General features: G+C 48.1%; 3 protein-coding genes across 3 annotated transcripts; 2 read left to right on the top strand and 1 right to left on the bottom strand.

Annotated features, from left to right (window-relative positions):
• Window positions 1-13,090: 13,090 nt before the first annotated feature.
• LOC141023027 (uncharacterized) lies at window positions 13,091-13,645 on the top strand. Its single transcript, XM_073499330.1, has one exon. The coding sequence runs from the start codon at window positions 13,091-13,093 to the stop codon at window positions 13,643-13,645; it is 555 nt and encodes a 184-aa protein (XP_073355431.1).
• Window positions 13,646-14,580: 935 nt separating this feature from the next.
• On the top strand, window positions 14,581-19,391 carry LOC109761096 (uncharacterized). Its single transcript, XM_020319887.3, has 5 exons — window positions 14,581-15,911; window positions 16,016-16,092; window positions 16,444-16,555; window positions 16,663-16,779; window positions 18,805-19,391. Exons 1-5 carry the CDS (start codon window positions 14,727-14,729, stop codon window positions 19,150-19,152), a joined length of 1,839 nt encoding a protein of 612 aa, XP_020175476.1. The 5' UTR covers window positions 14,581-14,726; the 3' UTR covers window positions 19,153-19,391.
• Window positions 19,392-19,528: 137 nt separating this feature from the next.
• On the bottom strand, window positions 19,529-21,658 carry LOC109761097 (E3 ubiquitin-protein ligase RGLG2). The gene is made up of 9 exons (XM_020319888.4): window positions 21,412-21,658; window positions 21,167-21,251; window positions 20,896-21,036; window positions 20,702-20,815; window positions 20,524-20,621; window positions 20,300-20,400; window positions 20,097-20,199; window positions 19,870-19,994; window positions 19,529-19,767 (listed from the first exon to the last, which is right to left on the bottom strand). The coding sequence occupies exons 1-9, from the start codon at window positions 21,547-21,549 to the stop codon at window positions 19,716-19,718; spliced, it is 957 nt and encodes a 318-aa protein (XP_020175477.1). The 5' UTR covers window positions 21,550-21,658; the 3' UTR covers window positions 19,529-19,715.
• Between the last annotated feature and the right edge of the window lie 316 nt (window positions 21,659-21,974).

Here is a 21,974-nt window from a genome sequence, read left to right as displayed (position 1 = left end):
CTTTTTCCCTGGTTTGCTAGTGGCCGCAACTACCATGGGCCATATACGGGCCGTAGGATCCATGGGTCTCCTACGGGCCGTCGATAAATGGGCCTATAATCGGTGGGCCTCGGGCCGTCGGATAAATGGGTCTACATGGGCCATAATCGGGCGTAATTAGTATCGGCCCAGCACGGTAACAGGCCGTTAACAGGCCGTAGGACAGCAAAGGCTTAATTCTGTCACAGGCATAATGGGTCGTTAATGGGCCAGAATATAGGACGGGCTGGAAACGGCGCAACGGGTTAACAGGCCAGAAACGAGCCGACTCTTGCCATGGGCCGAATTTGGCCCATTAGGGTAACAGGCCAGTAACGGGCCGACTCTTGCCATGGGCCGAATTTGGCCCATTAGGGGAACAGGCCAGTAACGGGCCGACTCTTGCCATGGGCCGAATTTGGCCCATTAGGGGAACAGGCCAGTAACGGGCCGGAAGTAATCGAGGGCCGAAAAGGAGCCCAAGAACGTATGGGCCGTCAATAGGCCGAAAGCTAACACGGGCTGGAAATGGCCCATGTAAATCACGGGCCGTTAACGGGTATAAAGAAAATTACTGTTCATTATGGCCTAGAGTCACCGTGGGCCTGTAAAGGGCCAAAAGATACAAAGGCCTCATATGGGCCGAAAGACGTCGTGGGCCATACATGGGCCGAAAGTGAAACGGGCTGGTGTTATATTCGACGGCCCACATGACGTTGTTGGGCCGATTTCCTTTAGGGCCTAACGGGACGTAAAATGGGCTATTTGCGAAGAGGCCGTTAACAGGCTTTTCATGGGCCAGCCCGTTAACTTTTGATCAAGTCAAACGGGCCGGCTTTGTAAGCTAAATGGGCCAGTGGTGGGCCATGGCACGTGTCGACATATCATAGGCGCCTATCTGACCCACTAACGAGCTGACACGTGTTTCGTCCGGCCAATAAGAATTTTACACGTGGAAATTTCCCATTGGTCGGGGCTGTTAACGGGTTATCGGATCCAAAACCCGACCCGATAGCTTAACGGCGTTCCGTTACGGTGGATGCCACGTGTCGGTCACCCTTGACGAAAGCACTTCTGTGACGCGCGATTTATCGTCATGGAAGTGGACACTTCCGTGATGATAATTTTGGTAATGTCATGGAACACTTCTACGACAGCACAGGTATGACTATCTTGATTCTGTCATAAAATCGTCATGGATGTACATGCATGATAAAAAACGCGACCTACTGTGACAAACACGTATCATCACGGAAGTGTCTTTTTTGTAGTGTTTATCGCGTTGGTTGCGAGGTTCTTATTTGTTTGTGTACGTACAAGGGACTTGCGTGTGGCCTCCTACTGGATTGATACCTTGGTTCTCAAAAACTGAGGGAAATACTTACGCTACTTTGCTGCATCACCGTTTCCTCTTCAAGGGAAAACCAACGTAGTGCTCAAGAGGTAGCAGTCTGAAGAGTTACTCTTCCACGTGGCGCCTTTCAACAGTGGATATCACGCCTTGTTGGGGCGAGATGCTTTCACACACTTCCAAGAAATACCCCACTACGGGTACATGAAGCTCAAACTGCCAGGGCCCAATGGAATCATCACCATCACAAGTGATCCGGATATAGCACTCCGTGCCGAAAATAAAACCGCATCCCTGTCCCTCGAGGCACTATCTGAGGCCCTCGCGGCCGAGGATTTAACCACTCGCAAACAACGGTGGACAAGGATGATGTAATCCTCGATAAGAGATCCAAGTCCACCTCTTTCAAACCAGCAGACGAAATAGTTAAATTTCAAGTGCACCCGACAGATCCTAACAAGACAGCCTCCATCGGAGCACAACTGGATCCGGCGATCGATGTTGCTTTGTGAGCATTCTTGCGCGAAAACTGGGAAATCTTTGCTTGGCATCCTTCGGACATGCCAGGAATCCCGCGCAGACTGGCCAAACACAGCCTCAACATAATAAAGGGGTTCAAACAAGTCAAGAAAACACTGCGACGATTCTCCGAACCAAAACGACAAGCCATGGGGGAGGAGCTTGCCAAGCTACTTGAAGCCGGGTTCATTAGAGAAATCAAACACCCGGATTGGCTGGCAAACCTGGTCATGGTACCAAAGAAGGACAAATCCTGGCGCCTTTGTGTCGATTTCAAGGACCTCAATAAGGCTTGCCCTAAGGACCCCTTCCCACTACCTCGCATCGACCAAATCATTGACGCTACCGTAAGACACAACTCATTGTGTTTCCTCGACGCATACTCCGGATATCATCAAATCAAGATGAAGGAGTCCGACCAAGCTGCAACAGCATTCATTACCCCCTATGGGCCTTTCTGCTTCAACACTATGCCTTTTGGGCTCAAAAACGTCGGTGCCACTTACCAACACATGATTCAAACATGCATAGAAGAACAAATTGGCAAGACGGTGGAAGCCTACGTAGACGACGTCGTCATCAAGACTAAATATGTCGAATCATTGGTGGACGATCTACGACTCACATTTGACAACCTCCGGACATACGATATCCGACTCAATCCGGAAAAATGTGTCTTCGGCGTCCCAGCCGGAAAACTGCTCGGGTTCATCGTGTCCAACAGAGGAATTGAAGCAAACCCAGCAAAAATCCGGGCCTTGTCACAATTGGCAACGCCAACAGACTTAAAGCAAGTCCAAAAGCTAGCGGGGTGTGTGGCAGCATTGAGCCGTTTCATCTCCAGACCAGGAGAAAAGGCACTGCCACTTTATCGCCTGCTCCGACGCACCGGCCACTTTGAGTGGACGGATGCGGCAACAGCCGGATTGGAAGAAATAAAAACCTTGTCAGCAAGCAACCCAATCCTTGCCGCACCAAACGTCGGCGAGCCTATGTTGCTCTACATATCCGCAACTCATCAGGTGGTGAGCGTTGTGCTCGTCGTCGAACAAGAGGAAGAGGGACACAAATTCCCACTCCAAAAACCAGTGTACTATGTATCAGCGGTCCTTACACCATGCAAATCCCGATACCCGCACTATCAAAAGATAGCCTATGTGGTCTTCATGGCATCTCGGAAGCTGCGGCACTACTTTCAAGAGTGCTCAATCACGGTGGCTTCCGAAGTTCCACTCAACGACATTATAAACAATTGAGACACCACCGGCCGCATTGCCAAATGGGCTATCAAACTCTTGCCATTTGAAATAACATACAAGCCATGCCGAGCTATTAAATCTCAGGTGTTGGTTGACTTCGTCGCCGAATGGACAGAGGCCGAACTCCCTAAAGAGTACAACACATACTCCAACTGGGTGATGTACTTCGACGGCTCTAAAATGTTAGCTGGATTGGGGGCTGGTGTCATCCTAACATCCCCTACAGGGGACACAGTCCGTTATGTACTACAAATCATGTATACGGACTCCAATAACGTGACCGAATATGAAGCACTACTGCATGGACTTCGGATGGCCGTTTCTATGGGCATACAACGCCTCGAGGTGCGTGGGGACTCGAACCTCGCAATATCCAAAATAAATGGAGAATTTGATGCAAAAGATCCAAAGATGGTGGCCTACTGTAACGCTGTACTCAAAATATCATCTCGGTTTGAGGGGCTCGAGTTCCATCACGTAGCTCGAGACAGTAATCAGGCAGCGGACATCCTTGCTCGGATGGGTGCTAAGCGCGACCCCGTCCCACCCAACACTTTTCTTGAAAGGCTTTTCAAGCCATCCGTGGTATGGCAGGACGAGAGCGGCAATACTAGTCCGGCGCCGATCATACCCTCAGATGCCGAACACAACTCTAATGACATCGGGGGCTCGGAAACCACAGTAACACCTTCCTCCCATGTAATTATGGTGGTTATTGCTCCATGGACCAAACCCTTCTTAGCCTACCTAAATAGGCAGGACCTCCCTGATGACCAGAACGAGGCCCGTCGCATAGTTCGATGCTCTAAAGCCTACAAAGTTCATGAAGGAGAGCTCTACAAGAAGAGCACTACTGGAGTCCTTCAAAGATGTATCTGCGAAGAGGAGGGTTGGCAGCTCTTGGCCAAAATACATGCTGGCCTCGGCGGCCATCATGCCGCAGCTCGGGCCCTTGTAAGCAAAGCCTTCCATACAGGCTTCTTCTAGCCCACGGCCCGAGCAGATGCACAAGCCCTTGTACAACGTTGTGTCGGATGCCAGCTCTTTGCCAATCAAAGCCATATGCCGCCCACTGCCCTCAGAACAATCCCCATTACCTGGCCTTTCGCGGTCTGGGGGCTAGACATGATCGGATCCCTTAAAGGGGGAAGCCATAAGAAAAAGTATCTGCTGGTTATGGTGGATAAATTCACCAAGTGGATAGAGGCCAACCGGTAAAAAACGGCCGAAGCCGAACCGGTGATCGATTTTATATCCGGTGTTGTACACCGTTATGGCGTCCCGCACAGCATCATTACTGACAATGGTTCTAACTTTACAGCCGACGAGGTGAAAACTTGGTGTGCTAATCTGGGCATTAAGCTGGCTACGCCTCCGTTTATCACCCTCAAACAAACGGTCAGGTCGAACGGGCTAATGGCCTGATAATGAGCGGCATCAAACCCAGACTAGTGCGCTCCCTACGGGAATCAGATAAGCACTGGGTGAGGAACTCGATTCTGTACTCTGGGGGCTGCGGACCACGCCCAATCGCACGACCGGATACACACCCTTCTTTATGGTGTACGGCGCAGAGGCTGTCTTGCCTTGCGACATTATTCATGACTCACCCCGAGTGCGCATGTATGAAGAGAGAGAAGCCGATCACGATCGGCAGGACGATCTAGACGGCCTGGAGGAGGAGCGTGATGTTGCGAAGGCCCGTTCCGCATTCTATCAACAACAGGCTCGGAGATATCAAAGCAGAGAAGTGGGGGCAACGACTTATAATGTCGGTGAGCTCGTTCTACGCCTACCAGAGAAGAAAAAGGACAAGCTCAAACCCAAATGGGAGGGTCCCTTCATTATAGATGAAGTTCTCACTTGAGGAGCCTATCGCCTTCGCAATGCATCGGATAATCGCTTAGAGCCGAACCCATGGAACGCTGCTCAGCTCCGACGATTCTACGCTTAAGTCCGGACATACACCTTTGTTCGTTCCTTCTTCTCCGTTTCAATTTTTCCTTTTTTTCCTTTTTATATGATTTCTAACGTGTGTTCGGGAAAGCCGCACACTTGCAGGGTATACATCCTTAAATGTACACACCCCACCACAACTGGGGGTTATAGAAGCTTATTATTATTTTGAGCATAGAGCTCACCATATATATGTGTCGTCTGCTCATATACGTCCTTTCTTCGCCATTATATGCACCTCTATGACTTAAGTTTTTGCCAAGATGGGTTGCCTGGCTCCTGTGCTTATGCCCTACGTTCCCGCTTGTTCGGCTAGGGCATAAAGGGAGCACCTCTGCGATTGTTACAACCGGGTTATCCGGACATGTACCTCAGATGGGTGAAGCCGAAAGCTAGCGTTCTTAAGAGAATAATTGGTCGGCGGACAAACGACGAACTTCCTTCATTGCAATATAAAACTCCCAAAATATAAAGCTTCCTGTGATTTTTTAGCATCATAGCTTAGGCATGCATAAATAACGCATGATGACCCAGGGAGAGGAACCCTTAACGGAACTATTCTCTCTGGAAGATGTTTCTTACGTTAGAAAGTAATATAACATAACTCCCCGAATACAGTTTGTCTGTTCAAGCACCCTGACCGGATTGCCTGGTTTCCGAACATACTTGGTGTTTACCACAGGTATAGTATTCAGAAACACTCCAACCCTTGGGTTTCGGAGGTTGAAGCAGAAGGTCTGCCATGACAATCTTCTCAAGTTCGGCCGGAGATAAGTTTGGTGATAAAGTGCATTGTTACATGGAATCAACCGCCTACTCTTTATCTGTACCATCTATAAGGCTGTCTATTTTACAGTCCTGTTGTGAAAATTTGGCGGCTTCCTTTACTTGGTCGTACACCAAGCTAACTGGAATTTCTTGTCCGTCTGGTCCCCGAGTTCCGACCCGGGCCATATGATTCGGATCAAGTCCGGTATATCGTGTTTTCACCATGGCCCAGGCTTCTCGTGCACCTTCTTGACATGATGATGCCTTCCATAGTTCAAAGCGGCGTCGAGCTCCCTTGAATAAATTCACGAGCTCCTCCATAATTTCTGGAGAAGAATTGGATGGCCATAAAGCCTTAGCCATGTTCCTCATGGCTTTCCGAGCTCGCTCGTGCACTCGGGATAGCTCTTACAGCAAGTCGCCTTAAAATTCGGACACTTCTCCCTCGGGCCGCCCGGTTTACAAACCTACAGGAACAATTTCGTAAAATTTTCCATCAGGGGACCGTATGAAATTCAGGGTAAAGGACATACTGAATATGCCGCTTTTCAATTTTCTGTTCTCCTTCAAGGCATCCGACAGTTGGGCTCGTACATCCTTTATCTCTTCGGCTTGCTTGATGTTTGCATCCTGTAATTTGTTTTTCTCATCAATAGTCCATGTTAATATACGTTGACCGGCGGCTTCTTGCCCTTCAACATGTTGTTTGTCCGCCTGAGCAGCCCTTAGCTTCTCCAACTGCTCTGTCGATCCTGCTACTGAAAACAACACAATGCATATTTAAAAATCATTCTTAGCGTAGAATCATATTTTCCGCACACTGTTGTGCTTACCATCAGGTGCCTTCTTGGAATTCTTCAGATTTTCCAGTTCGGCAGTGACAACAGTTAACTTGGTCTGACATTCTTCAAGCTCCTTGGATAATGTGTTATTTTCTCCGCGAGTACCTGATGATGTAACGACCCTTAAATCATTTGGGCACACTGCTCAAGTCTCGGGGGCTACTGGCATATGACCATGCAAAATTGTGTCAAACTTTACCTGTATTTTCATTAAGAACAGTTGTATAACTCCGGCAAGGCCATCTCGAGCAGCTCGGATATAAGCATCTGTCGAACTCAGTGCGGTGAATTCTTGTTCGGACAAGGCCGGAGCACGCATAGCTTCCTTCAAGCGACGGTGATTCATCAGGCTCTCCACTTCAGAATTCGTGACCAATACGCCATCCGAATCCTCTTGAGGAGGCGGAACGGACGCGGCATTTGCTTGCGTCCTAGTCGGCGAATTCAGCACCGGATTAGTGGGCATTTGGATAATTGGGCGTTTTCCCACCGTTTGCCGTGTACTCCTCCTAAGAATAAAAAAGGGGAGACTCTTTAATCTAGACTCATGCCTAGGCATGCATCAAGTATACATACCTCTTGGAAGGCTGTGAGGTCTCCGTAGTATTCCCGGTCCCTTTTTGTTTTGAACGATGGCCTTGCGTGGGGGCTGCCCTCGAGGAGTTACGGTCCCTGGAGTGCCAATCCTGATAAAATCCGGATTAGTACAATTAGAAAGGATACAAATGAGGATCTCTTCTTAGGAAGCCTCCGGATACTCACGATGCAGAATGGGTAAAGGAGAGGGTAGTCGGCGATGATGGCCACTTCTGAACCGTCAAGGCTCGCTTGGTAGAATACCCCATCGTCGAATTCTATATATATATATATATATATATATATATATATATATATATATATATATATATATATATATATATATATATATATATACAGATCCTCGCAAAAGCCAGGATCTTTGTCGCGATTATGATCCTCCGGCTGAGGAGCAGGGCAGTGGACGTTCTCGATCATCCTTCTCCATGACTAAGTTGGTGGCAATAAAAGGTACATTCGATTAGTATCTGCAATGCAGTAAAATAAGCACAGACGAATCGAGATCTTACCCATTCAATAGGGGTGTACATGGAATAGGCCTCCCGACAGTTTAATCGGAGAAAATCTTCTTTTTCGCCCTTATACAGATCGGCCAACATGGAGGCCAGTTCGGCTGGGGTATCCGGGCCCTGCCATCTGTAACGGGACGCGTCGTCTTCTCCGTTGTAGCACCATAAAGGAGTTACCCTGGATTGAAGAGGCTGCACACACCTCTTTATTGCGATCGCCATGACTTCAACTATTGAGAGTTCGGAGTGGGCCAACAGCCTGACCTTGCTGACCAACCTCTGTATCTCCGCATTGTCCTCTTCTTTAGGACTTCAAGGACGCCAGTTGAGGCGCTTATTTAGAGGAGCGCTGGAAAATTCAGGAAGACCGCGCCTGACTGGATCTGAAAGCGGAACATCATCCACATAGAACCACTCCGAAGACCACTGCGGGTATGCCTCTTTAAGTGTTCCTACGAGGTATCCGGATCCGGCAATGCACCATACTTCGGTGCCACCCACCTCAAATATGGAACCTCCTCGGTGGCAGGGAACAAGGCAGAAGAACTTCCTCCACAATTCAAAATGGGCCTCAATGCCCAAAAATAACTCGCAGAGGGTAACAAAGCCTGAGATGTGCAGAATCGAACCTGGGGTGAGGTTGTGTAGTTGGATACCGTAAAATTCCAATAACCCCCTGAGAAAGGGATGGATTGGAAATCCTAGGCCCCGCAACAGGAATGGGACGAAGCACACCCTCTCCTCCTTATTGGGGTTGGGGAAATTCTTAGCCATCGCATCGTTGCCTGCTGAGTACAATCCCGCTCGAATGGAGACTAGATCCGCGAGGGGGAGGTAGCCTTGCGTCTGGAGTCGGCTTAACTGAAGATGAGGCACGGAGCAACTCTGCTAATCGCCCTCTTGAGGGCCATGGGGCGCGAAGAAGAGCCTGGGGCGCTGGTCATGATGGAAGGCTTTGCTCGTGGCTGGACTTGGCGATTTTCTTTCTGCGTGATGTGAGATGCCATTTGGAGATCTGTATCTCCTTATATAGAAGCCATCCGGGCATGGTAAAGGACTTATTCACAAAAAAAGCATGGACCGTTCATATTCACTCAGCGCGTGAAAATCGAAGCGTCGATAGGGGGGAATAGTAAAGGTGCCAAGATTATCACCAGATTGTCATCGGTCCAGATTATAGTGAAGAACCCGCCTTGCAAAGTCGAAGACATGAGCCAAATATTACATCGTCATTGAAGGCAAGTTCGGGGGCTACTGAGGGAGTCCTGGATTATGGGGTCCTCGGGCGTCCGGTCTGTGTAGCATGGGCCGGACAGATGGGCCGTGAAGATACAAGATAGAAGGCCTCCCCCCGTGTCTGGCTGAGACTCTCCTTTGCGTGGATGGCAAGCTTGATGTCCGAATGTGTAGTTTCCTTTCTGTGTAAACTGACTTTGTATAACCCTAGGCCCTTCCGGTGTCTATATAAACCGGAAGGTTTAGTCCATAGAGGCTAACACAAATCATATAGGCTAGACATCTAGGGTTTAGCCATTACGATCTCGAGGTAGATCGGCTCTTGTAACCCCTGTACTCATCAAAGTCAATCAAGCAGAAAGTAGGGTATTACCTCCATCAAGAGGGCTCGAACCTGGGTAAACATCATGTCCCCTTTGTCTCCTGTTACCTTCGATCCTCAGACGCACAGTTTGGGACCCCCTACCCGAGATCGGCCGGTTTTGACACCGACAAGGGGGAAAACCTTGCTCGGCTTGCCCGTGCTGGCAGCGGCGGCGCCCGCGGGTGCCGTTTTCCTTCTTCGAGGCACTGCTACGGCCTTCTGTTGTGCCCCTCTTCGAGCTCAGGGGAAACCCTAGGTCTGGCTTCTCCAGACCGGATGGCGACGACATCTTGGCGTTGTCTTCCTTCTTGAAGGCGCTGTCTTGCTCGCTCGCGATGTCCCCGATGATGGCCTTGATGATGTGTTCGCAGCTCTTGGTTTTGGATTGGTTGGTTCTGACTGTGTTGTTTCTTCTATTCAGATTGAGCATCCCTTGTCTCTCTGCTCCGGGCACCATGTTCATGCCTGTCTGCATTGTCATGTGTTGTGTCCTTCATTGCACTATTTCTACTCATTCTATCAATGAAATGATACACATGCTTTGCATTTTCGCGAAAGAAAAAACATGTACAACAAAAAAGATGTTTTACCGAGAAGATCCCACAAAAGGGGGAAAATAACATAGAAAAATAAGTGTTTCTATTTAACAATGTAGCTACTTAGATTCCATCAGAAAAATGTAACTACTTAGATGAATACATCATACTCCATCTAGATTATCAATAAATATGTGTCAACATTTAGCAGATCCCTTTTCCTTTGTTAGGAACCACACTTAAATTGATGACACACGTATTTTAAATTCTTGAATATTATTTTTTTCTTGCAATGATACTGGCGATAAATAATATGTCTCTAGAAAGGAAAAAAAGTTTGAAGCAACTGTAACGCACCATGTAGGACTATAAGTAGAAAAGACATGTGAAACATAGCAGCCCAGGAAAAAACATGCACGAAAGAAAACCCGTGCGGCAAGGCGCGCGTATCCATCTAGTCATTTTTATACCAAACTATTTTACCTATTTTTAGGTTATTGTGTCACCATTTTTTTCATCACACTATCTCTACCCTACATTTATTGAATTAACGAAACATAATATTAAGACCCACATAAACATGGTCAAGGTTTCGAGCTGGTTTCCAATATAAACAGACTCCATTTCTTTGAGTAGTGACCGATATACAGGTGGGGATTACTCTCCCCTGGTTGACATATTCAAAGAAAAAAAATTAGGACCCAACTTTTAGTGTTATACAGTTCAATCATGCGTCATTATAAATACAGAAGTGCAAAACTAAAACTCTATTTCCTTAATTAAAATTTTGTAATGGCCTCAACTTATCATGTGCTACTTAGATGTACTATAGGGTGTATATATACGTTTGTGTCTTTTATTATTAACTATAAATATCACGAATGCATGCACTAGTTCGAAAATATCCTAACAAAGGATTCTCGAGTATGGGTGTTTATTTAGTTATAGCTAATAGAAATTTCTAGAATTCACTGGTCGTTGGTACGGGCTGATGTTTGCAAGGCAGTACGGGACTTTTTGGGTGGTGCTGCGGCACCGGATACTTTTAATGCAACGGTTATTGTGATGATACTGAAAGTACACTCACCGGAGTTGCTTTCGCAGTTCCGTTCAATTAGCCTCTGTAATGTCCTCTACAAAATTGCTACAAAAGTCCTAGCAAGCAGACTTAAGAGTTTTGTTCCCTTTCTTATCTCGGAAGAACAGAGTGCTTTCGACCCTGGAAGACTAATTTCAGATAACGTTCTTGTGGCCTATGAGTGTGTGCATGCCATATGGACTATAAAGAGGAGGAAAAACCTGTGTGCGATAAAATTAGCATGATGAAGGCATACAATCGTGTCGAGTGGATTTTTTGGGAGCAGATTCTCGCAAGATTTGGTTTTGCTGCAGAGTGGATAGCCATGGTGATGAGATGTGTTACTTCAGCCAGGTTCGTCGTTAAGCTAAATGGGGCTGCCGCGAGGTGTTTCCTTCCCTCGCGAGGTCTGTGACAGGGCGACCCTTTATCTCCCTATCTTTTCCTATTTTGTGTGGAGGGGTTCTCTGCCTTGCTGAAAAAGGCGCAGGAGGAGAGGAAGATTAAAGGTGTGTCTTTTGGGGGCACTGGCCCGCACGTGACTCATCTTCTGTTCGACGATGACAGTATTGTTTTTCTCTAAGGTACTAGGGCGAACATGTAAGCGTTAAAGGATATATTGGTGAAGTATGAGGAGGCCTCGGGACGACGAGTAAATTTGCAAAAATCCTCTATCTTTTTTGGCAAAGGTAGTACGGATACAACAAAGGCAGAGGTAAAGCAAGTTGTAGGTATTGATTCTGAAGCTCTCAGTGAGCGTTATCTGGGGCTCCCGACACTGGTTGGGAGGTCAAAAGAGGGTACGTTTAAATACGTCACGGATTCAGCAAAAGGCAAAGTTAGTGATTGGAAAGGTCAAGGACTATCGAAGGCACCTAGAGAGGTACTTGTAAAATCTGGACTCCAGGCGATGCCAACTTTCACTATGAGTTGTTTTCACCTCACAAAGAAGATGTGCTGGAGCCTGACTTCAATCTCGTCAAAATTCTGGTGGGGTGCGATGAATGGTGAAAGGAAGGTCCATTGGATATCATGAGAAAAAATGTGTGCTGCCAAAAGAGAGGGAGGGATGGGCTTCCGAGACCCGGAGGCGTTCAACCAAGCACTTCTGGCGAAACAGGCTTGAGAATACTTATGTACCTGGGTTCTCTTTGTGCTAGTGTCCTCAAAGCTAGATATTTCAAGGAAGGATCGATCTTATAAGCAGTCTGTCCGTCGTCTGGTTCCTTCACATTCCGAAGCATTCTTTATGGGCGTGATTTGTTGAGGGAGGGCCTAATCTGGCGCATTGGTGATGGCTCTAGGATCAACATACATCACGATAACTGGATCCCTCGAAAGGGTAGTCTCAAACCTCTTGGCCAAGTGTTCACCACACCTGTAACCAAATTGCAACATCTGTTAGCAGCAGGGGGGCGAAACTGGAACAACACGGCTGTTGATGCCATGTTCTGCGATGCGGCTCATATAAAGTAAATTGCTATTGGGGGTTCAGACACAGATGACTATCTAGCATGGAACTACATAGCGCATGGCGGGTTCACAGTCAAGTCGGCGTATCATCTCAGAATGTCCATGAACAGAGTGAGATCCAGACATCCAGAGTCTTCTTTTTCTGCTATTAAACATCGTGGGTTCATGGCACTATGGGATACATGAGCCCCAAACAAGGCAAAAATACATATGTGGAGGCTGGTCCGGAACGGTTTGGCTGTGGGTTTGGAGCTTCATCGACGCAGGATTAAGCCGGGTGTCTTTTGTGTTGCGTGTGGAAGGGAAGAATTGAATCTACACAGGTTCTGGACGTGTAACCACTCAATCCAGTTTTGGCAGTTGTCGCGTTCACAAAGGGGAGTCTTGGTGGCAAGTCCGCTAATGGAGATACGCTCCCAGAGCAAGCTGACGAGTTGGTTGTTGGAATGGTTCGCCAATGCAGGGGAGAAGAACGAGAAGCAATGATACAGGCTGTTTATGCTCTCTGGATGGCACGTAATGACGCTAGGGATGGAAAACGTATTGCTCATCCACATGAAATTATAGCAACACTGGTTGCGCACATGGAGGAGTGGAGATTGGCACATGCTGAGTCTACTAAGCTGCCGGAACCCAGGGTGCTTCAGCGATGGAAACCCTCTGACGAGGGGTGGAAAAAAGCGAATTCTGATGGAGCGGTCTCGAAGTTTGGTGATAAGGGAGGTGGTGGTCTCGTCTTACGTGATCACAATGGTGCCTTTGTGGCTGGATCAAGCCATTTCGATCCTAATAACGCAGATCCGGAGGCTGTCGAGATTTTGGCCTGGAGAAAAGCGGCCCAGGTTGCAAGGGAGATGAATATACAGAAGCTTCATGTGGAGCTGGACAACCAAAAGGTGGTGCAGATGCTCAATCTTCTGCCAAAAGATTTGAGGGCTACAGGGCCATGGATTGAAGAGATAAAAGAGATACTTCGAGGTTTTGAGGAGGTGAAGGTTTCGTGGGCTAGACGTTCCGCTAATATTGCCGCGCATAAGTTTGCTAGAGTAGATGTAGGTCATGAACTTTGTAAGGTCTGGCTGTCGATTCCTTCAGACTTTGTGTTGGATGTAATTTCGGACGAGATTCCAAACTTTTAGGTTTTTTATAACTTCAATAAAGCGGCAACATTACCCTAAAAAAAACAAGGAGTCCATCTTCGAGTTCCACCCTCACCCTCCCTAGTTAACATTGCTTATTTCTTACAAAAAAAAAACATTGCTAGCTGTAGGTTCCAAATCTTCACATAACAATCAGATATAGCTATATTTTCCCTCAATTCTACTTCCTCTGTTCCTAAATATTTATTTTCCTAGAGATTTCAACAAATGACTACATAGAAGCAAAATGAGTGTATCTACTGTGATAGTCCATTTGAAATATATAAAAAACAAATATTTAAAAACGGAGGGAGTAAATATTAGCATGTGCTTAGAGGTCGTTCTCATGCGTCCATGAAGAGAGAGTCAAAGCACCAAGGCTAGCAAATAGGCACGCTCCGTTGCCGCGGTCTATCTGGTTCACATAATTTTGTAAGTATGAACATAGAGGAGTAGTATATGTTGAGAATGCATGTACAAGCGCACCACCCTGTGATTGGATGGTTAGGTGGATAGTGGTATCCCCAGTCCATCAGGGTTCAAGTTCTGGTGCTCGCATTTATTTTGGATTTATTTCAGCAATTTCGGAGATGCACGTTCCTACGGTGACTTTGTAAAATCTTAAGATAATATGTCGGCTCAGTCTCTCGGAGGTGCTCATCGGAGTAGGGTGTGCGTGTGTAAGTTCATATGGGTGAGTGTATGCGCGTATATATGAGCGCTTGCGTATGTACTGTGTTAAAAAAAATAGAATGCATGTACAAAGAGAGAGAGATTGAAAAACATGACTATTTGAAATTCATACACATATTTCTCCTCAACGTTTTTTCTAGGAATCAAAATCTAGTGACCCATCTTTTAAAAAATAGATTTAAGAAAAAATTGGAACAAAGGAAAAAGTAAACGAAAAAGAAACTCAAGGATGGGAGGGTGTCGAGACTCCAGATTCTGAACTCCCACCGAACAGTCACGAGTCCTCCCTAATCACGTCACCCACCCCCACCCCACCCTACCCCCCTCCTCCCGACCCGGCCGGCCACGCCACGCCACGCCAATTCTCCCAATTCTCGCAGCCCCCGCCATGGCCGACGACGAGGACGCCGGCGCCCTCTCCGACGTCGACGAGGACCCCCTCCCCCCGCCTCTCCCCTCCACCACCTCCTCAATCAAACCCCCGCCCGCATCACAGCCCCACCACGCCGATGCGGCGGCGGCGGCGGCGGCCGCCCAGCAGCAGCGCCTGCTCGACCTCGCCGCGGAGCTGGAGGAGGAGCGCCGCCTGCGCCGCGCGGCGGAGGAGTCCCTCGCGAGCTCCGAGACCCGCCTCGGCCGCCTCAAGGCGTTCGCGCAGGACGCGCTGCGGAAGCGCGACGACCTCAAGGCCGAGTCCGCCGCGTCGTCCCGGGCGCTGCAGGCGCTCCAGGCCGAGGCGGCCACCGCCTCCTCCATGCTCTCCTCCGGCCTTGAGCGGATCTCCGCCAAGGCGTCCCCCTCCACCCCGCCCGCCCCGCTCCCCACCTCCGGCAAGTACTCCGCCGGCCTCCCCGCCCTCGCCTACGGGGTCCTCAAGCGCGCCAACGACATCGTCGACGACCTGCTCGCGCAGATCGACGCCGCGGGCCGCGACCGCGACCGCGCGCGCCAGGACATGGACCAGCGCAACTACCAGATCGCCATCGAGGTGTCCGAGCTCGAGGCGGCCGTCGCCTCCCGCGCCGCCGAGTCCGAGTCCCTCTCCAGGTCCCTCTCCGATCGGGAGGCGGAGATCTCCGCGCTCCGGGATGAGGTCGCCTCCCTCGAGGCCAAGATGGACGCGCAGAGGCCCGTCCTCGCCGAGCAGATCGGGTGCGCCTCCAGGCTCTATGATGAACTGCGCCAGGTAGTTATGCTGGTGGACGCTGACGCCGCCACCGCACTGCCCGACTCTGTCTTCGTCTGGAAGGAGACAGACGTGGAGGAGAGCCTCAAGGTTTCGCTGGAAGGGACCAGGATGGCATACGACATCGCGGCCATGGCGCTGCAGAAGGTCGGGGTGTGGCGGGATAAGGGGAAGAGCAAGGTGACGGAGCTGGAAGAGAGGGTGGAGGAGCTGACCCGGGAGAAGGAGCACATTGGGGTGCTGCTCCGGAGCGCGCTGCAGGCTAACACGACCGAGGTTTTGAAGGTGGCCGAGGATGGGCTGAGGGAGGCTGGAATCGAGATAGGGCTCAACGGCCACAGGGATCACAGGCCAGGGAGCACGGAGAAGGATGAAGTCTATACATTGGTAGGTGCACTGTGAATAATCTCATGCTGTTGCAAGTTCATCAACTTCCCATATATCTAGCCATACTGAATTGTTTGTTCTGTAACAATCAACCAATATTGCAGGCAGGGGCATTGGAGAACAGCATGAAGGAGTCCCAGATTAAGATCATTGAGCTGCAACATCTTGTTGAAGCACAAAGGTAGCTACCTCGATTGCTGCATTTTTGTTTATTTGCCATTTTATTTTTTGCCGCACTGCCTGTTGAACTTGAGTAACATTAATGGAAATTACTATCCATTGGATTTTGATGTGGAATGGCCATGTGGTATAAAGCATATATGCTTTTTGACCTCTTTTAACCAACAATAAGTTATGCAAATTGATGTATAAATTACCCTTCAGTGTACCACTCTTGGCATCTTGATATAAACAAAAGCTGCAATTCATTACTAAAGCCGAAGTCAGTAGGAGTACTACTATAAAAAGTTTCAGACCTCGGGCTCGAAATTGCCATTTCCTACTTCCCATCTTCTGATATTGTGGATTTCAGGGCAGAATCTAGTCTACTAAGGACGAGGATGGAAGGGCAAGAAAAGGAGATTGGTCAGCTACGGAAGCAGATAAAACATCTTGAAGAGAAGGAAAGGATGGCCAATCAAAGCGTAATGTTTTCTCCTCATGTCTAATCTGATGTTTTGAGTATATACATATCACTCTTAAGGTCAGAATCAGTGAGGCAACACATAACTGTGTTTGTTGCATTCTTCAGGTTGAGGATCTGATGGTGGACGTAACAGCTGCTGAAGAGGAGATTCAAAGGTGGAAGACGGCAGCAGAGGAGGAAGCTGATGCTGGTAGATCAATTGAGCAAGAGTTCCAGACTCAGGTGCGGTTATACTTTATACAGACATGCACCATACTACTCCGCATGTCCTTTATGTTTTTGGTGTCTTGTTTGTGTTTTATGAGTTACATTAGACAACCAATGGCTCGACTCAATTGATCACTTAGCATTGCAGTTGTCTTATATTATATATTTTTTTTGGAGCATTCAAGACAGTAGGAAAGGTTCCTACTGACATATATTTCTCATAGTCACCAGGTTACAAGGGGTATTACAACCATATAGTGTTGCTACTTAGCCAATCCCTCTAGCCTAGATATTTCTTTTGGAGAACAGAGTAAATATTAAGCATGGTGAGCATGTTAGCAAACTAGGACTCCATGAATTAATTAAACAAGCAAATGCTAGACTGAATTAATCACTTAGCATTGCAGTTATCTGATACTCCCTCCGTCCCAAATTACTTGTCTTAGATTTGTCTAGACAATGTATCTAGACAAATAAGACAAGTAATTTGGGACGGAGGGAGTATCAGATATTTCTTTTGGGGAACAGAGTAATATTAAGCACGGTAAACATGTTAGCAAACGACCATGACTCCATGAGTTAACTAGACAAGCAAATGCTTGACTGAATTAATCACTTAGAATTGCAGTCGTCTGATATTAAATATTTCTTGTGGAGAACAGAGTAATATTAAGAATTAAACACAGTGAACATGCTGGCATACTACCATGTGCACTTTTGAAACATATGTTTGGTGTTTTGACAGCAAGGCACTACAGAAAGTGTAAGAAAGCACAGGATCGTACTAGGCATGCTTGAACACCTAAGTAGCATTCTTGATTAGTGTTATCATAATATCATTTGACAGAGGTTACACAATGACTTGTTCTTTGCAGTTTAGCTGAAACATCATTATGTATCGACGATATCTTATGCTATACTGATACAGACACATGGTGTTGAGTGTAGCAGGGGTTTTATTCTTATTTAGCATAGTGAGACAAACATAATACTTCTGTTATTGTATGATGTAGCTTGTGGTTCAATATCAGCTTTATTATGGTTTCATTGTTGTATTCAGTTTCGTATAATGAATTGTTTCCATGTGGTCTTTTGTTGTTACATCTTGGAAGTTAGTTATAGCAATGTTAGAGTATCCTTCAGTTGTTACTACCAGTTTTAGATATTGCATTGCCACATTGTCCATAGAAAAATGCTTCGATTGAGAAACAATAATTTTGATGCCTTAAGCAACTATGCCCGTCAGTATAGATAAGTTGTGCTAAGTGATGTGCAATAAAGTGCAAGGAAGGGTTTTGCAATCAGTAGTGTCTGGCAGCAGATGTAGCTGAGTCCCACAACTTGGTATTGTAATGTGAGAATAACACTCCTTGTAAAAACACAAATTATAAATGCAAGTATGCCACTCCAATTCAAAATCATGGTCCTGATTTTAGTTTCTCTGCCCAACCAATTATTTTGGTTCCATGTCATAGCAGAAGAGGGCTAAGAAATTATACAATTCAACGCGGCGATAGATGTTGTCCTCCTACCTAATCCACGATTTGTGCATTCGACTTACTCACACCCATTCTCCTATGTTCCAAATTCAAAATGTTCTCTCACTATAAATCTTGCGAAGGACCAACTATGGTCGCTCGAGACTCTTTAGCGACTGCAACATGATCTTTTATTGTGGCTGTATGAAGGATACTTTCTTGTGCGAGTTAGCATAAATGTTGATTTATTTTGGAAATAAAAAACTTCTGTAGATAACTTGTAATCAACAGGCCTGATGTTGATAACTGTAGATAACCAGTGCAAGGAAATGGCTTGTTTCCCATATAGGGCAAAGTACCCTTTCTGGTTGTAATTAACAGGCTTTATGTTGGTAACTTATAATGCCGCTGTGTGAAGGATATATGAATGTACAAGGATGTGTAGTATCTTCATGGCTTGTTCTCATATGAAGCAAATCGTCCTTTCTCGTTGTCATCAACAGCCTCCTTGATTCTTGATAAGCTGAACTGAGTTATAACTAACCTTCATCTGACTGCACAGATTTCGTCCCTCCACAAGGAACTAGAGGAAGCAAGAGAAACAATGGTGGAGCTGGAAAACAAGCTCAAGTTCAAGGAGGAGACGGCGGCCGCCGCAATGGCGGCCCGCGACGCCGCAGAGAAATCCTTAAAGCTCGCCGACACGAGATCCGCAAGGCTGCGCGAGCGGCTGGAGGAGCTCAACAGGCAGGCGGAGGAGTCGGACAATAGGGCGGACCCGAGCAGCCGCAGCGGCCACAGGTACGTGTGCTGGCCATGGCAGTGGCTGGGGCTGAACTACGTACGACTGCCGCCTGCCGAGGCAGAGGAGACCTCCAACGAGATGGAGCTCTCCGAACCCCTGATATAGCAGCGGCGTGGTGTTTATACAGATCGAAACACGGGCCGACTGCTCCTTTGTTTCGACAAAAGAAAAAGCAAAGAGAACATTAGATTTTTTTAGCTTGGGTTCTTCCTGTAGATGTCTGGGAAATTTGTCCGTGCTTGTTTGTAGTGTGCAGACTCACGAGGGTGTTCGATGGCGGCGTGTAATTGTAGAGAAAGTTACCGACTCGGGATATAGTGAAGATGTTTCATTCTTTGGGAAAATTGCCTCGTTTCAAAATATCACTTTACCCTGGATTTCTTATATGACCACCACAATTCATATTTGCTGATTCAAGTGGACTACACAGGCAAAATATATGATTTTCTTCTGTAACATATATGAAGACTAGCCAACTCTGTCAATAAAGATATATGCTATTATTAAAAGAGTACAAATGAACAGGAGATGTGGGCTGGAAATTGAGGTGCTCTGAAGTGTACAAGCACACACAGGGGATGGGAACTAAAATGGCTAACTTCATCCTCCAACAATGTGACCATATCATGAACCTGCCTGCGCAGCGAAACCGACGGTGAACCGGATGCTCAGGATGGAGGAGGAAGAGGCGTCCTCGCAGGCGCCCTCGCAGCCAGATCACTGAAAATGGACCATATAAGATTGAGAAAAGGGAGTAAACTTCTAGACCAATAGATCAACCTTCAGTGCTACAGCATTTCTCTGAACATTGCTGGCTCATACCTGATTCGCTGGCTGATGATCGCAGCGTACTGGCTCGGGATCTTCTCTAGCGCCTCGAGCGCGAACCGCTCCCCCTTCTCGGCGCGGGACATCTCCGCCGACATGATCTTGGTGAAATCTACAAACTGCAGCAACATGAGTGAGGTGGGGACTGAGTTAGTTTAGGACATGGCATGAATGAGCATGTCCTCTTGCAGAAACAAAGTGACAATGGTTCTACTACATACCTGGAAGTTATCGAATCGGCGCCGGCCGTCGTGGAACCGCATCTGATCGTCGTCCCATGGTCCGTCCCCGACCCCGACGAGGACGATGGACAGAGGGAAATGGCTGCAAGCAAACCCAAACCATGTCATAATATCACCAGAACACACGCAAACTAGTCAAGTTTTGGAGACAGGTATACTTAGCATTCAGCTGTATCAACTACCTGGCCTGTATGAGGGCCTGGAGAGTCCTCTCCTCCATGTAGTTCTCTGATCTTGATTCGTCCGGGGAGCTGGCGCGATGAGCGCCGCAACCTCTCGGAACCTGGTGTCGATCACGTCAGAAACACAAGCGCGCAAAAATTAGCACCAAATTTCATTCCGGACATGGTCCGAAAATTTTCAAAAAGAGAAAAAAAACACACACACAAAAATGGCGGTTGATCACCTGCCCGTCAGCGATTATCAGCAGGATGTGGTACTGATGCCCGGAGCGCTGGACTATCCCCATTGCAGCCTCTATGATCGGCGCCAGAGATGTCGGCCCTGAATCAGAAACCATCATGAGACACCAACTCACAAGACCAGTCTTCCTCTTGCAGAAATCAGTGGCAAGATGATGGTACCGGAGAGCTGAACGGTGGCGGCGATCTCCCGGTAACGCAGCAGGGCCTCCGGGATGCCGGCGCACGGCCGCCTGTCCCCGTAGAAGCTGAACACGCCCTGGTCGTGCGTGGACGCTGGCGGCAGGCAGACGAATGAGATGATAAGCCAGTTAGTTCAGCACCGGGCCGGACACCACCTTTCCAGAGTGACTTACTGTCCCCGAAGCCGAAGCAGGGGATGGCGTTGTCCTCGTCGTAGGCCGACAGCGTGTCGCCGACGATGCCGATGGCCTCCTCGTACGGGTTCGGGCCGGCGGCGAGGTCGTGCAGGCTCCTCCCGCCGAAGCAGCGCTTCCCTGTTCAATCATTCGTCCATCCGTCAAAAGTTCAGAACTACTGCTCTGCTCCTCAGTCACAAGTCATAACTGAAGAAAAAGGAGCTGGCTGTATAAAGTTTTCAGACAGTGAGTGAGGAAGAGAGAGCACCTGTCCACTGGTTGCTCTTGGTGAAATCCACCCCGATGATGAGGTTGGACGACTCGAGCCCCACCCGCTGAAGAGCCGCCTTCACCTGCCAAGATACGACCGATCGATCGATCGACGCGACGCGGCGCGGCACCGAACGAAAGTGTCAATCAGGTTTCTGACTGAATGTGTGTAGTCATAGAATAGAAAGTTGCAGCAGAGCAGAACCAGCTGCGGCTGAACAAGGCGCACACCATCTTCGTTACCTGGTCCAAGGTGCCATAAGCTTGATGATGATCTGCTCCCATTTCAGATGATGGGCTTTGGCTTTGGCGTGCCTTGGCCGGGGACACCGTCCAGGTGGCGACGGCGCAGCAGATGAGAAGGAAGGCCGAGAGGATCATCGACGGCGATGGATTTGGAGGTGTTTTTTTCTTGGCGAGAGAAGGCAGCAAGAAGCAGCAGAGTTGCTACCATAGTGCTGGCGGCCCCGGCCTCTTATGCTGTGGAGAGAGCGAGGAGGAGGAGAAGCGGCCCAAGTTATCAGTGAGAAGTTTCCGGCGAATTTACACAGGGCAATACTAGTAGAAAAATGGTTTGGTTTGGCTTGGCTTGGGTGTGGACGCGGAGAGGGTGTCGAGGGAGACGCTGAAACGAGTGAAGACGCTGAAACGAGTGAAGCTACTACTATAGAGCACCGTCGAGCAGGGCAAAGTCGAGAGGGGGGAGGGAGGGGTCCGCGTGGGTGTGGTGTGGTGTGAGACGGGACGGGGAACACGACTTGACTTGACTCACGCCGCTCAGGTACGTGGGCACATACGTACGTACC

The sequence above is a fragment of the Aegilops tauschii genome, chromosome 5 (genome assembly GCF_002575655.3).
Source record: "Aegilops tauschii subsp. strangulata cultivar AL8/78 chromosome 5, Aet v6.0, whole genome shotgun sequence".
NCBI lineage: Eukaryota > Viridiplantae > Streptophyta > Magnoliopsida > Poales > Poaceae > Aegilops > Aegilops tauschii.
Note: the sequence above shows the minus strand (reverse complement) of the source record. Positions and strands in the feature narration are given on the sequence as shown.